The sequence below is a fragment of the Desmodus rotundus genome, chromosome 2 (assembly GCF_022682495.2).
Source record: "Desmodus rotundus isolate HL8 chromosome 2, HLdesRot8A.1, whole genome shotgun sequence".
NCBI classification, from domain to species: domain Eukaryota; kingdom Metazoa; phylum Chordata; class Mammalia; order Chiroptera; family Phyllostomidae; genus Desmodus; species Desmodus rotundus.
Window position 1 is genome coordinate 204,672,467 of NC_071388.1, and position 12,757 is coordinate 204,685,223.

The 12,757-nt window shown below is 56.6% G+C and overlaps 1 protein-coding gene across 2 annotated transcripts in view; it reads right to left on the reverse strand.

Moving 5' to 3' along the window:
* Nucleotides 1–12,757, reverse strand: part of NGEF (neuronal guanine nucleotide exchange factor) — an 83,250-nt gene that overhangs the window by 8,188 nt on the left and 62,305 nt on the right. For both annotated transcript variants that reach the window (XM_024564210.3, XM_024564211.4), the window contains 3 exons: nt 3,710–3,870; nt 2,386–2,538; nt 1,126–1,255 (listed from right to left, as the gene is read on the reverse strand). In XM_024564210.3, the coding sequence (XP_024419978.1) occupies nt 1,126–1,255; nt 2,386–2,538; nt 3,710–3,870 (444 nt within the window). The remainder of the gene's footprint in view (nt 1–1,125; nt 1,256–2,385; nt 2,539–3,709; nt 3,871–12,757) is intronic.

Consider the following 12,757-nt stretch of genomic DNA (forward strand, 5'->3'; position numbering starts at 1 on the left):
GGGGAGGGCGGCATCCAGCAATGAGGGATGGGAGTGCGGATGGAGACGCAAGGGGAGCTCGGTGCTTGGGGCAGCGCCAGGGGCTTCCAGTCCCCTTCCTCTGGGATCATTTGAAACCAAGCCTCAAGCTGTGGGTGGCACGCCTTCCTCAGCTGGACACGCGTGACCTTCATACTAGCCTCCTCTCTGGTCCTTCTTGGGAATGCAGAGTCCCAGCGCTGGGTCTCCGGACCCTTTTTCTGTCCTTCCTTGGTGGTCTCCCTATCCGCCGGCATCTCAGTGCTGACAGCTGTAGCCTGTACTTCTCCCTTTGACTCTGAACTTGGATGTTCAACTGCTCAGCCATCGCAGACTTGGCTAGTTCAACACCGAACTGGGCTGCTCCCCAACCTGTCTACCTTGGGAAGCTGCTCAAACCAGAAGATTCTTCTCTTCCTTCCTACTGCACAGTAGCAAGTTCAAGGCTCAGCTCACTGGCTTCCCTTCAGGATCCCCTCCATGGCATCCCACTTTCTTGAGTCGCTGCCAGCCCTTTCTCCCACTTTCCCTCTTGCCTTCCTGCCCAGTGCTCTCCACATGGTGGCCTCTGTGGTCACTGAGGACAGAACTCCATGTCTTACCTGGCCCCTTAGGGCCCCAATCGGCCTCTGCCCACATCTCCACGCTCACGCCCATCACTTCCCCCAGCTCACCACTGGCCTTCCTGTCTGTGCACCTGGTGCCTCAGGCCCTTTGCACAAGCTGTTCCGTCACCTGGATGGCTCCTGCCTGTCAGCCAGGTCTCAGCTGAAATGTCACTCATCCAAGACTCTTTCCAGGCCCCCCACCTGGCAGTGGCTGGGAAAGCACCCCTATCACATGACCCAGTTTCACTGTCCTCACGGCCATGGCCACTTCCTGGTTGTGGGATTGTTGGCCTCTCCCCAGCCAAGGACGCAGGTCCCTGGGAGAAGGGAGTCCCCCACTGCTGGGCACCCAGTAGGGGCTTAACTAGGATTTGTGGGGCAGACAGACTTCCTAGAAAGCCGGCAGAGACCTGGGGGCCCGAAGGGAGCAATTCTGCAGCAGGAACACACACAAGCCCGGTCTGCCCGCTGGGGGCAGTCCAGGGGCAGGGGGCGGTACCTGGACCAGCAGCTTGAGGCGCGTGATCCTCTGGAAAGGCAGGATGAGGAAGGAGGACAGGGGCAACCCCCGGCACTTGGGGTCGAGCTCCAGCTGTGCGATCAGCTCCCGAAAGGCCGCCTTCTCCTGCCTGGGGACACGAACAAGGGAGTGAGTGGGCTTCTGGCTCGCAGGAGGCACAGGTTGGCGGTGCTTCCTCCCCACCCACAGCCTCGCAGGAACCAGACAGCCCACTGCCATAGAATACGTGTCCATTTACTTATTTATTTTAATGGAAAGCAAACTGTTCAATGGTGGCTTCACGTGCACGGCCCCTGAAGACTTCGCCAAATATGTTGTGTGGGGCAGGGCAGGCGGGCCTCATGTGGCCAAGTCTGTGAATCAGACGCACAGCCCGGTGGTTTACCCGGCAGGAACCGAGGCAAGGTGAGCCCAAAGAGTGACAGGAACAGGCTGCAACTGGAGACAACCGCCAGGAACCTGCCATCTTCCTACCAGGTGGGGGCAACACGGGCAGTGGGCAGTGACTGGGCAGTGGGTCGGGCCCACAGCTGCCAGGGCTCCGGAAAGCTGCTGCTGGCATTAGAGGCAGGCCCTGGCGTTGGTGGGGACATGGGCGCCCTGCCTCATCCTCGGGCCCGGGTGGTCTGTACTCGCAGCCACACGGGTGTCCCCATACGGGCCATGATATCTAGATTCCTGTTCTCCTGTGTGCGCATCTTCTCCATGTCTGCCCTCAAAACCGGCTTCCCGGGCCCCTCCAATTCCGATTCCAAACCCCAAATCAAAAGACCCACCCCCACCTCCCGCCATACTCCAGCTTTAAAATGTCACAGTGGTGACACGGTTGGATGGCACGGCCCAGTGGTAAGTGTGACGGTCACACGCCAGCACTCGGAAAGTTCCCGCAGGCTGCCCTGTCCAACTGCGAACACGTCACAGGTGGTGCTGTCCTCACAGGTGGCACAGAAGCGCAGAGGAGCCCGGGAGGCAAGCTGACTGAAACATTATCTCGGCAACTAGAACCCCCAGCAAGTTCACTGAATGGGCAGATTAGCAAGAACTTCAAGGGTATGGCTGGGTAACCTCCCACCCACTCTTGTTTTCTCTCTGGTTCAAATCCCTTTCCTGCCCCCTGGGCCTCAGACTCCCTTTCTAACCCGCACAGAGTCTGCAGGGCTGTTCTGGTGACACGGGGCACGGGAGGGAGCACCCGGCTCAGGGTCCGCGGACAGAGTGGCCCCGCGCCCATGCACTCACAGCAGCTGCTTGTAGGTCCTCTCCTGGTACGTCTGGTTGCTGACGTAGGTGATGTAGACCGAGAAGTGGTTGGCTGCGTAGTGGTGCACGATGTCACACACGTCCGAGATGACCACGTTCTCCTCCATCCGGCGCTCCAGCTCTAGGAGGAACCTGCAGGAGGCAGAGGCCGGGAGCCTCAAGACACAGCTCCCCCGGAGGCGTCTCCCTGGGGCAGACCAAAAGACCCCGCAGGACGAGCCCCCAGCGCTGGTGCTGCATTTGGTCACACCAAGAAATTCCTGTTTGGTTTTTCAGGTGGAAATGGCGTTAGGACTATTTTTAAAAGTCAGAGAGAGAACTTATCTTTTAGATTCACACTGATGGGTTCACAGATAAAGTTAAATGATGAGGATTTGCTTTAGACAATCCCCACGGGTGTTGGGAGGGTGGGGACGTGGCTGAGCCTAGACACTGAAGTGTGGGCTCGCCGCACTGGTGCCTCTAGTCTGTGTGTTTGGAAAACATAAATGGGCGCTTAACTACGAAGACCCTCTCCTTCCAGAGAGGGGGCAGCAGCAGAGGCTGAGGGGGTCTCAGGGCTCTGGGCCTCCAGAGCCCACGGTGGACAGAGAGGTGAGATGTCAGTGTAGGGGGTGGGGTGGGACCCCACACAGCAGGGGCCAGGAGAGCCAGCAGCTCTGCCACCCTGGGCTTCATCTCGGAACCCTCAGGGTTGGGCCAGAGGCTCAAAAAGCTGAGTTTTGCACTGTTACCTGGTAAGTGGAGCTTTTGCCCTAACAATATGGTTGGAGTTCATTTCTTTTTCACAAGAATCAGTGAATAGATGTCGGCTCCTCCTTCACTAAGCATACCCCTCCCTTTCTGTGGGCTCAGAGGCGCAGTCCCGAGAGCCGCTGCCCCACATGGGCAGAAACCGCCCAGCGGGAGGGGAGAAGGTGCTGCACGCCCCAGCCAGGGCTTTAGGACTCGATCGGGGTAAGGACGGCTTATATGGACGCCCCCGCACCTGTCACGACAACACCAGCCACACACCCACCTGACTGTGTGGGACCCATGGACACCTGTGCTCATGGGAAGGGGCCCACAGCCACAGTCCTGTCCTGGAGGTGCGGCTGGCCACCCTGCCGGGAGGGAGGCAGGTCTTTGGGTTTCTGTGTCTACTCCTGTCTCATCACAGAAAATCCCCGACCCACAGAAGCAGAGAAGCCTGTGTGGTGAGCACGCACCACCTGCTGCAGCCGCACCCCAGGTGAGAAGGGGCGGGAAGCCACGTCCCAAGGGACACAAGCCAGAGGGGCGGGGAGGGCGGGGGTGCGCTCACCGCTCGCTGACGGCCATGACGTCCAGGACATTGGAGAAGAGGATGTGGGCCTCGGACGGGTGCAGGATCTTCTTCAGCCGCTCGTTCTCCATGAAGTGGGACACCAGCAGGCTCAGGCTCTTGTAGTAGGAGGCCTCGGAGGTGACCAGCTCAAACATGGCCTGCGCCAGGGACCCGGCAGAGGGATGAGAGGAGACAGTGGTGACCCCCAAGGACTCGCCCCCCGGGGGTGCCCACTGGCTCTCAGACAGATGCAAAAAGGCTGCGGGAGGGCCCTCAAGGGAATAAAGAAAAGCCAGTGCCCGTGCCGCAGGCGGGGAGGCGGGGCAGGAGAGTCACCCTCTGGGGGGAAGGCCCTGTGGCCACACCCTTCACGAGGATGCTCTCGTGGCTTATGGTAGCGAAAACTGCAGGCAACCAAGCCTCCCAAATACGGAACAGGTGTGAGTGCCAGAGGCCAGCTGCTAAGGGTGACAGGCCTGGCTCCTCCTGGTGCGGAAGGGCAGGACAGTCAGCACTACAGGGGCCCGCACTTGCACCCCGAACAGTGTCCGGAAGGGCAAAGGCCATTGTACCAACCGAAGCTGTGGGCAGAGAAGGGAAGAGGGGAGACAGAGGAGGGAGGAGGGGGGGAGGGAGCGGTGGGCATGTTCCCCAACACACCAGGTTCTGTCTCCTTTAATCCCCACAGGTCCTCGGAAGGGCACAGGCAGCTCCCAGATGCGGAGGTTCAGCAGTGCCCCGAGGGTAGACTGCTGGCCAGTGGAAGAGTGGGGATTCACCCGAGGTCTCCCTGGGCTCCGCACCACCGCCCCTGCATGTGAGACCCGCCCACAGGCTGGTCACACGGTGTCCGTGGGCAGCCTGCCCAGCAGCTACTCTGTGGCGTCCAAGCAAAGCTGGACAAACAGCCGCCATGGCACGGCACTTTGCAGCAAGTGACATCCTGCTGTAAGTGGGGGTGCTCAGGAGCAGGAATGGACCGGCAACAGTGAGAAAGTCCAGGGGTGGCTGCCAATCACAGATGCTGGGCCACCGGCAGCAGTGAGAGCCGCCCCTCCTCTGCCCCCAGGTCCCCGGTGTCTGCAGCTGACGCGAGACTATCAGTGAGATGAGGTGCTGGATCAGCCCCGGCCTCCCTGTGATTGTCCACAGCTCACGGCTGCCTGGCCTCCTGACAGGCACGAAGCCACAGACGGCACAGCACAGTGGCTGTGCTGGTGGCAGAGCCTCGGCCCCAGCACTGAGCATCCCGCCCGCCCCACGCCTCCCTCCCTCGAGCCCAGCCTGGCAAGACTGAGGCCGTGATGGGCAGCAGGTTTCCTGGAAGCTTCTCTGTTACTGATGTGGAAGTGGAGTCACTTTCCTGCTGCTAAATTTAAGTTTCTTGCAAAAACGTCAGGGCATTATAGCTCCTAAGTTCTAAGCAAGTGCAACAGTAGGCAACCACAGCCACGGCAAAGCCGACGAGGAGGAGTGTTCAAGGAGTGGATGCAACACCTGGCCCCGAATGCGGCACCAGAGGGGACATGCATGGAAACCAGGCCCCCTGGGCCGATGGCATCTTTGTCTCGATCTCCGGAGGACAGGGAGTCCGGGGCGGCCGGGCGGGAGCAAGTGGCCGGTCAGCCACTGTCGCACAGCAGGCGGGATCCAGCTAATTGGTGCTGGCTGAACCCTATTCGCCCCGACACTCACCCCCTCTTTCTCCGTTTATTGGTGGTGAGTCATCTGGAATTTTAGCTTTCCAGGCTGTTTGTCTTCATTTTAATGTCAAATTATTTCCCACATCAATAAGGTTGTCTTTTTCTGATCAGTATTTTTACTCTTACTCATTTAAGCTCTTGCTTGGTAGTACGGAGCTGACTGGGACCTTGGCCCTTCTATTTCTTAATTTCTTCCTTCCTTCCTTCCTTCCCTCACTCAGTCACTCATCCACCTGTTCGTTCCACAAATATTTACCGAGCGCCGCTGGGCTAGGCCCCAGCACCAGCGGTGAACACGGCAAACTCCCCGCGGCCACCGAAGGCAACATCCCTGGGAGTGGGGACAGGGCAGACAGGAGGACGAGGCACCTGGGCAGGTGGAGGGACTCAGTGGAGCTGAGGGAGGAGGAGTGTGTGAGTGTGTCACTCACTGCAGGGAAGCTGGCACCTCCACCCCAGCCCTACGTCCCCACCTCGGGCTCAGCGGCGCTGCTGGGCTCACACGGGATTGCGGCCCCCGGGAGCCCCCAGCTAGACTGGACTTTGTGAACTGTGGCTTGGTCTCCCCGGGGCGCCCTTAGTGCTCGCCTGTGCCCTGGGATGTCTGCCCATAATCATGTCGCTCATGGCACTTCCACCCCTGCGGCCACTGAGCCCACTCCCGCGTGGATTCCCAGCGGAGGGCAAGGTCCTCGGTGTTCAGGGGTCACAGGTGAACTCTGGCCCTTCCTTTAGCAGGGTCAGCCGGGGTGGTTGGCGGTCGGCGAGGGCCGTGACGGGCCTGGCGTCCACCACGGGCCGTGAGCTGCAGGGTGTCCAAGGCCTGGCCTTGGAGTCAGCCAGACCTCTGCCGGAGTGAGAACTGCTTCGTCTGCTAAGCCTCAGTTTCCCTATGTGCAAAGTGGGAACAGCCCTCAGCGGGAAGCACTGAGCCTGCAGCCGGCCCATCTCAAAGCACCTGCAGACCTGTGGGCTCATCATCAACTTGGCCTCAGGGCATTGCTTTCTCAGGACCACATGTCCCAGAGGGCACTCGGGCCAGAGGAGTCTGGGAGGGCCAGTCCCAGGAGGTGACCCTGGGACTGCGTCCCATACTTCAGCAAGGAAGCCCCTTCCAGGGCTGCCCATGCAGGGGAGGGAGGAAGGCACCCAGTAGGGACGGTGGGGCTGGCCCCAGGCCACCAGCTGGGGGAGAGTAGGGGGCTGTGGTTACATGTAGGGTTCACCCCCTTGGATAGTCAGTCATGTGGGCCAGAACCTGCGGCCCTGTTTTCATGAGGCCATGGTGGGCAGCTGCCCCTGGGCTCCGAATGTGCTCATACAGCTCCCCAGCCGGCCTGTGGACCAGAAGCCATGCCCGGCTGCCCACGGGCCTCCCCCGCCAGGCTCAGGAGGCACTGGAACATATTTTTCTCAGTAAATTTAGATTTTTCTCCAAAGGAGGAAACAACACATCAGAGAAATCACTGGCGGCCCAGCTGGGACCGTCAGTCTCAGAGGAGCTGCAGGTCTGGCTTCATCTGGTGTGCGCGCGTTTTCCATCCTGGGGGGGCCAGACTTCCGAGACGGCAGACCCTAGCCGGCGCCACATGGGAGACACCCCACAGACGTGCAGAGCCAGGACCCCCAATGCAACGCAGGCCCCAGGGGCTGCTCAGTGATCTCGGGTGGCCTCGGGACTGGAGTGCCCAGAGCTAGGCTCAGCTGGACACCCCGTGGGGCAGTGCCCTTGAAGAAACAAGGGAGACCCGACCTAGCAGCAAGGGGGCTGGAAGAAGAAGCAGAGACACCGAGAACAGTCTGGAGGGAAACGCCCTGCTTCTGATGAAGACAGGCTGAAAGCCAGCCCCGAAACAGCACTGGTCAAGAGCTCAGTTTCCTGACCCGAAGTCGCCCGTGACCCGATGCAGTCTGAGCTGGCTGGTCTGAGTGCCCGTCGACGCAGATGAATGGGACAGATCTCAGTGGCCACCCTCTGCCTGTGTGCCAGCCCAGCCACCCTGGGGTGGGGGTTCCCACCGGCTCCATCAGACCTTGCTTCCCCTGTGACCTGACTCTAAACGTACAAAGGTCTCCTCACTTATGTGGCCAATACAGGAATCTGCCCCTAGGGGCGTCAGAGCAGACAAAGAGGCTTGTGGTCAAGAAGCCCCAAGAGTGTCCCTTTCTTCTGCAAATAATAACTGGTTAAGTCCAGCTCCTCGGCCTGTGCCCTGACCCTCTGCAGCGACGCCCAGTGTCCAAAGGGAACGCAAGGAGGGTCAAGGCTGAGTTTGGGGGGCCTCGGCTGTCACCTGGGGGGACAACTAACTACTGGGATTGCTGTGGGACTAGGGGTCATAGAGTGACTGCAAGCCACCCACGCAGGCACTGGGCGCCCAGTGCACGCCCCACGCGGCCAGCAGCCCAGACTCCAGCTGATACAGAGATCACAGGGGAGGAGCAGGGAGGGGCCTAGGAGGGAGCTGCCCGAGGCAATGGTAAACAGCCCAGGACAGGATTGGCTGAGAAGCTGAATGCCTCCAGAGCGCATGGAATCATGGGGCAGAAGATCTGAAATAAAAGGGGCCCTCGGGCTGGCTCCTCTTCTTGGAGGATGCCTGGGTGAAGGTGCCGCAGCTGCCTGCGTTTCCCAACGGACGGTAATTTGGATGGTGTGGGCATGGGCAGGAACTCTGGGCACAGCCTAGGGCGAGGCTGGCCTGGCAGGGGGTGGCAGGGTTACCCCCCTTTCTCCTTTGGGTGTTCTAGAAGGGACGGGCTCTGAGGCAGAAGCCTGCCATTCTTCCAAAATTGTGTAGCTTTTGTATCTTACGTTGTTTAGTGTGTAAACTAACCCTATAGAAGATAATTAAAAACTAACAGGGGGAAGTGATAGGAGAACCTAGGTGTTCAAGATTTTAGCCTTAATTGACAGGTTTAAGTGATGAAAGCTGTAACTAGAGTTAAAGGGGTTTGCCTTAATGGATAGGCTGACGTGACTAATGCGTGTGGAAAGCTGTTATTCCAAAATTGTGAAGCTTTTGAATAAAGACTCCTTTTCTTTATCACCAAAGCTTTGCCTCTAGAATTTTGCCTGGAGGGTGGTGGCGGCCAGCGGGTCCCCACTGGCTGCTGGGCACCAAAGCCTCAGCAAGCTCTCTCACCTCTCCTGCGTGCCAGTTGTTATGCCTTCTCCCGATGATCTAGTTAATAAGTTACCAAAAATGTACAGAGTAGAGAAGTTTACGTTTTGAAGGACACGTGCTTGCAACAACATCACTCGCGACCTGGTGCCCTAGTCAAAATAACCTCGTGGGGTGAAGGCGACAGGAAGCCAGCTCCCTCATCGTGGCCAACGTGTGAAGCTCATTTGGCAGCACCTGCTCAAGATTTAAAACATCATGCATCTCTGACCCAGCAGCTCCACTTAGCAGTGCCCACAGCAGTCCACGGTATAACTCTCAGTCTTGCTACTGTGAATAGTGCTGTGGTGAACATCCTTAATACACAGCACTGCTGGATGCAAATGCCCAGCAACAGGGACCGGCTAGACAAATTATGGAATATCACAGACCATGAGGCCCCGTAAAGCTACCAAAAGAGAGAGAGAGGGATAGGGAGAGGGGGATAAGAGAAAGAAGAAAAGAGTGGGGTGCTCTGGACCGATATGGAAAGATTTATAACAACATATGTAGCATTTTACATTCGTGTAACACACACACACACATACACACTGGCCCTGATGGTGGAGGGGGTGATGGGGAGACCCCCTTACACTGTAAATCTGTTTCCCCTTTTTGAATTATATATCAGGTGCATAAGTTACTTATCCAAAGGTTTCATCTAAAAACGATAAAAGCTACACCGTCACTTTGTGAGATTGTTAGATTGTCCCCTCTGCCTGGGCGAAGTTGTTTCTAGGACTTCTAGTTGTTTCAGCTGTTTCTAACCTGCTTTCTCAGTGGTTAGAGCAGGAGCTCCCTGGGGTTGGGGCGACGGGCGACCACCCCCCTCAGGCCGCGGTGCAAACATCCCTGTGCCGTCCCAGCTCGGGACTAACTTGCGGAATTGGCGATGTTCATCCTAGAGACAAACATGATACATTTAGTTCTGCGTGGTGAAAACAGGTTGAAAAACAACAGAAGCACAGCCCTGAGGTCAGAGGCTGGGCAGATGGAGACTGTGAGTTGTACGTAACCGTGACTGCAGCTGGGGAGGTCCCCTGGCGAGGACGCACGGTGCACCGCCGGGTCCCTCCCCTCTGGGTCTGGGCAGGGCGAGGCTGGCAGTGCTGTCTGGGTGCACCAGCTGGGCAGGGCGCCCCGCCTGAGTGTACGTGTGTGTCCCTGTTTCCTTGGAGATACTCAAAACATCATTCCCTGCTCATTTTTCCCATCTCCTCCACCCAGACAGCTTCCTAGTGCACGCAGGGGACAAAACTCGGCCAGCCAGAGTGCGTGCTCTGGGTGCCATGATGGGGGGTGGGGGGGCGGCACCTCCGGGGGCTCCTGTATTTCTCCTGACATGGGTGTCAGGAGGGATGAGAACTGAGGACCGGCTGTCCCCACCCCTCCACAGTTGCAGGGCCCCCCCCCCCCCCCCGCCCCGGGCTTTTTGTTCTCCTGGTGGGACAATTTAGTGTTCCACCACTTTCCAGAGGAGCTGCCTGCCTTCCCCCTGTGTGCACCCGGCCCTTTCCACAATTGCCTCCTTCCGAACTTCACAGTTTGAATAAAGGTCCGATTATTTTCTCCACCCCCTGCACGTGCTCCAACCGTCACCCCCCTTCCCCAAAGGCGGGTGGGGGCCGAGGAGCTTCAGAACAAGTTAGCAAACAAAAACTGACCCACGGAAATCACACCTTCCAATCTCAGCGACCTCATCATTACTTAAAAGAGGAGGAGGAGAAAAACATATAATTTTGTTCTTACAACCGAGTCTGCAATGGCTGATTGCGAGTCCGGCCCACCAAGAAGCCATCATGTGGGGGTCTTGCTTAGCGGACGGAAAAGAGAGATTCCAACCACAGACCGAGCTGGCAGGACAAGCCGCCTGACTTGCCCTGGCAGACGGAACCACCGCCTGACGCTGGAGTCACCGACGTGGGAGGCTGGGCCTGAAGCTCTCAGCACTGTGCCCGCGGCCAGACACGAACATAACAGAAGCGCACAGTAAGCACTTTAAAATAAATCTGAGAGTCAGAAGCCCGCGTGCCCAGGTGACTGACCACTGCATGTGACCACATTTACTGGGAGGCCACCCTCCTCTATTTAATATATTTTGTGTGATCCACGGGACCAACAAAAAATGTAATTTATTATCATTATCTTCTATGCCCACTCTACTATAGACGTATGTCCTGCCTTTTAAAAACTGAATGTGCCGTGAATACTCACCGACTTCGTTCATGGTTTGGAAACGTGGTTTTTTGAGGTTTGTGGCTTTGCACAGCTGTGCGCTGTCTTACTGAACAGCTGTCCCGTCTCTGGGTACCTAGGTTTCTCCCCCAGATTCTTCCCTGCCTGTTGCTGGCAAGGGCATCCTAATAAGTAAGTATTTGTGCACATTTCTGATTGTTTCTCAAGATAAATTTCTAGAAATCGAGACACCAGACAGTGTACAAACACGTTCTTGTAAGGCTTTGGATTCCAGTATCGCTCTGTCCTTCCTACCGGCCGGGCTTGAGTTACTCTCTAAAAATCCCCCCGCCCGGTTTTAGTGTATTTACATTGAAAAGTTCCTGCCACTTTGAAATGCCCGTATGTACTCAAGGTTGCTTTACTTTTACCTCTTTGATTACCAGTGAGTTTGATTTCTTTCTTTTTTTTTTACTTTCTGCGTTTAATCACTGGCCATTTGCATTTTTTTCTACAAGAAATGTTTTCCCCATTGCCTTCTGGTGTTTACTGACAGAGCTTTCTAATTCATTGAAACCTAGTGTCTACAAAGCCAACTAACTTTTGCGTGTTTATCTTATAATCAACCACCTCCCTGAACGGCCTGACTGGATCCAGGCTTCCTGCTAATGGGGGCCCCTGTCTCCCGCAGTAGGTAGGGGTGACTCTGACCTTCCTTCCTTACGGCCCCCTCTCTTTCTCCTGTCCTTGCCTCGCTGTGCTGCCTAGCAGGGGTGTCCAACCCTTTGGCATCTCTGGGCCACATTGGAAGAAGAGGAGTCGTCTTGGGCCACACATTAAATACATTGCGACACGTAATCACAAAAAAAAATCTCGTCATGTTTTAAGTAAATTTACAACTCTGTGTTGGGCAGCATTCACAGCCGTCCTGAGCCACACGCGGCCCGGGGGCCGCAGGTTGGACACCCCTGGTGGAGCTTCCAGAGCCGCGTCCCTGTCGGCAAGCATCGCTGTCTGGCCTTGACGGCCACCAACAGTTCTCGTTAAGTCTGATTCTGGACGTAGCTGCTCCTCTGAACTGAGGCATTCCTCTCGACTGTGCCCGAGCTACTCCTTATGAGCTTCGGGAAGCAGCCTTCCGAGTCACGTGTGCAGGCAAATGGATGCACTGCTGCCCCTCCCCACCACCTTCAGCGTATTTTTCTCCCCTGTCTAAGGAGAGGATGAATTTGGGTCCTAAACAATATACCATCTCTGCACGTTATTCTTTTTTTTTTTTAAGATTTTATTTATTTATTTTTAGAGAGAGGGGAAGGGAGAAAGAGGGAGAGAAACAGATGTGAGAGAGAAACAGTGATTGGTTGCCTCTCACACACCCCCAAACAGGGAGCTGGCCCACAACCCAGGCATGTGCCCCGAGGGGGAATGGAACCAGCGGCCTTTCCGTTCTCAGGCCAGCGCTCAATCCCCTGAGCCACACCAGCCAGGGCTGCATGTGATTCTTTTAATATATCTCCAGATTTGATTTTCTTACGTCTCATGTCAATTTTTCCTTACTTCACAATGAGATAAATCTATTTTTACTTTGGGGGGGCAGGAAGGAGAGTACTTATTTTGTTGGGTTGAACAAAACAAGGACATTAACCCTTTTTACAGTGTGTTGGTGTTTACATGAACAGACAGTAAATCGACCTCTTTGGGGTGTGCGGTTCTCTAAATTTTAACACGTGTGTAGTCCTCCCGACTCCGCAACCAGGTCACTCGCCGCGGCATCCCTCCCGAAACTCCCTGTGCCGTCGCCTCGTCCGCCACCCGGCAGCCCCGGCGACCACTGTTCTGCTCTCGGTCACTGCAGCTGCGTCTCTCGCTCACAAGGCCCTGTAAACGGGACCCTGCAGTACCTAACCTCAGGGGTTTCCTTCCCTCTGCAAAATGCCTTTGAGAGTCATCTAAGTGGTGCTTATCAATTCTTTTTATTGATAAAAAGCCCTTCTTCTGATTAG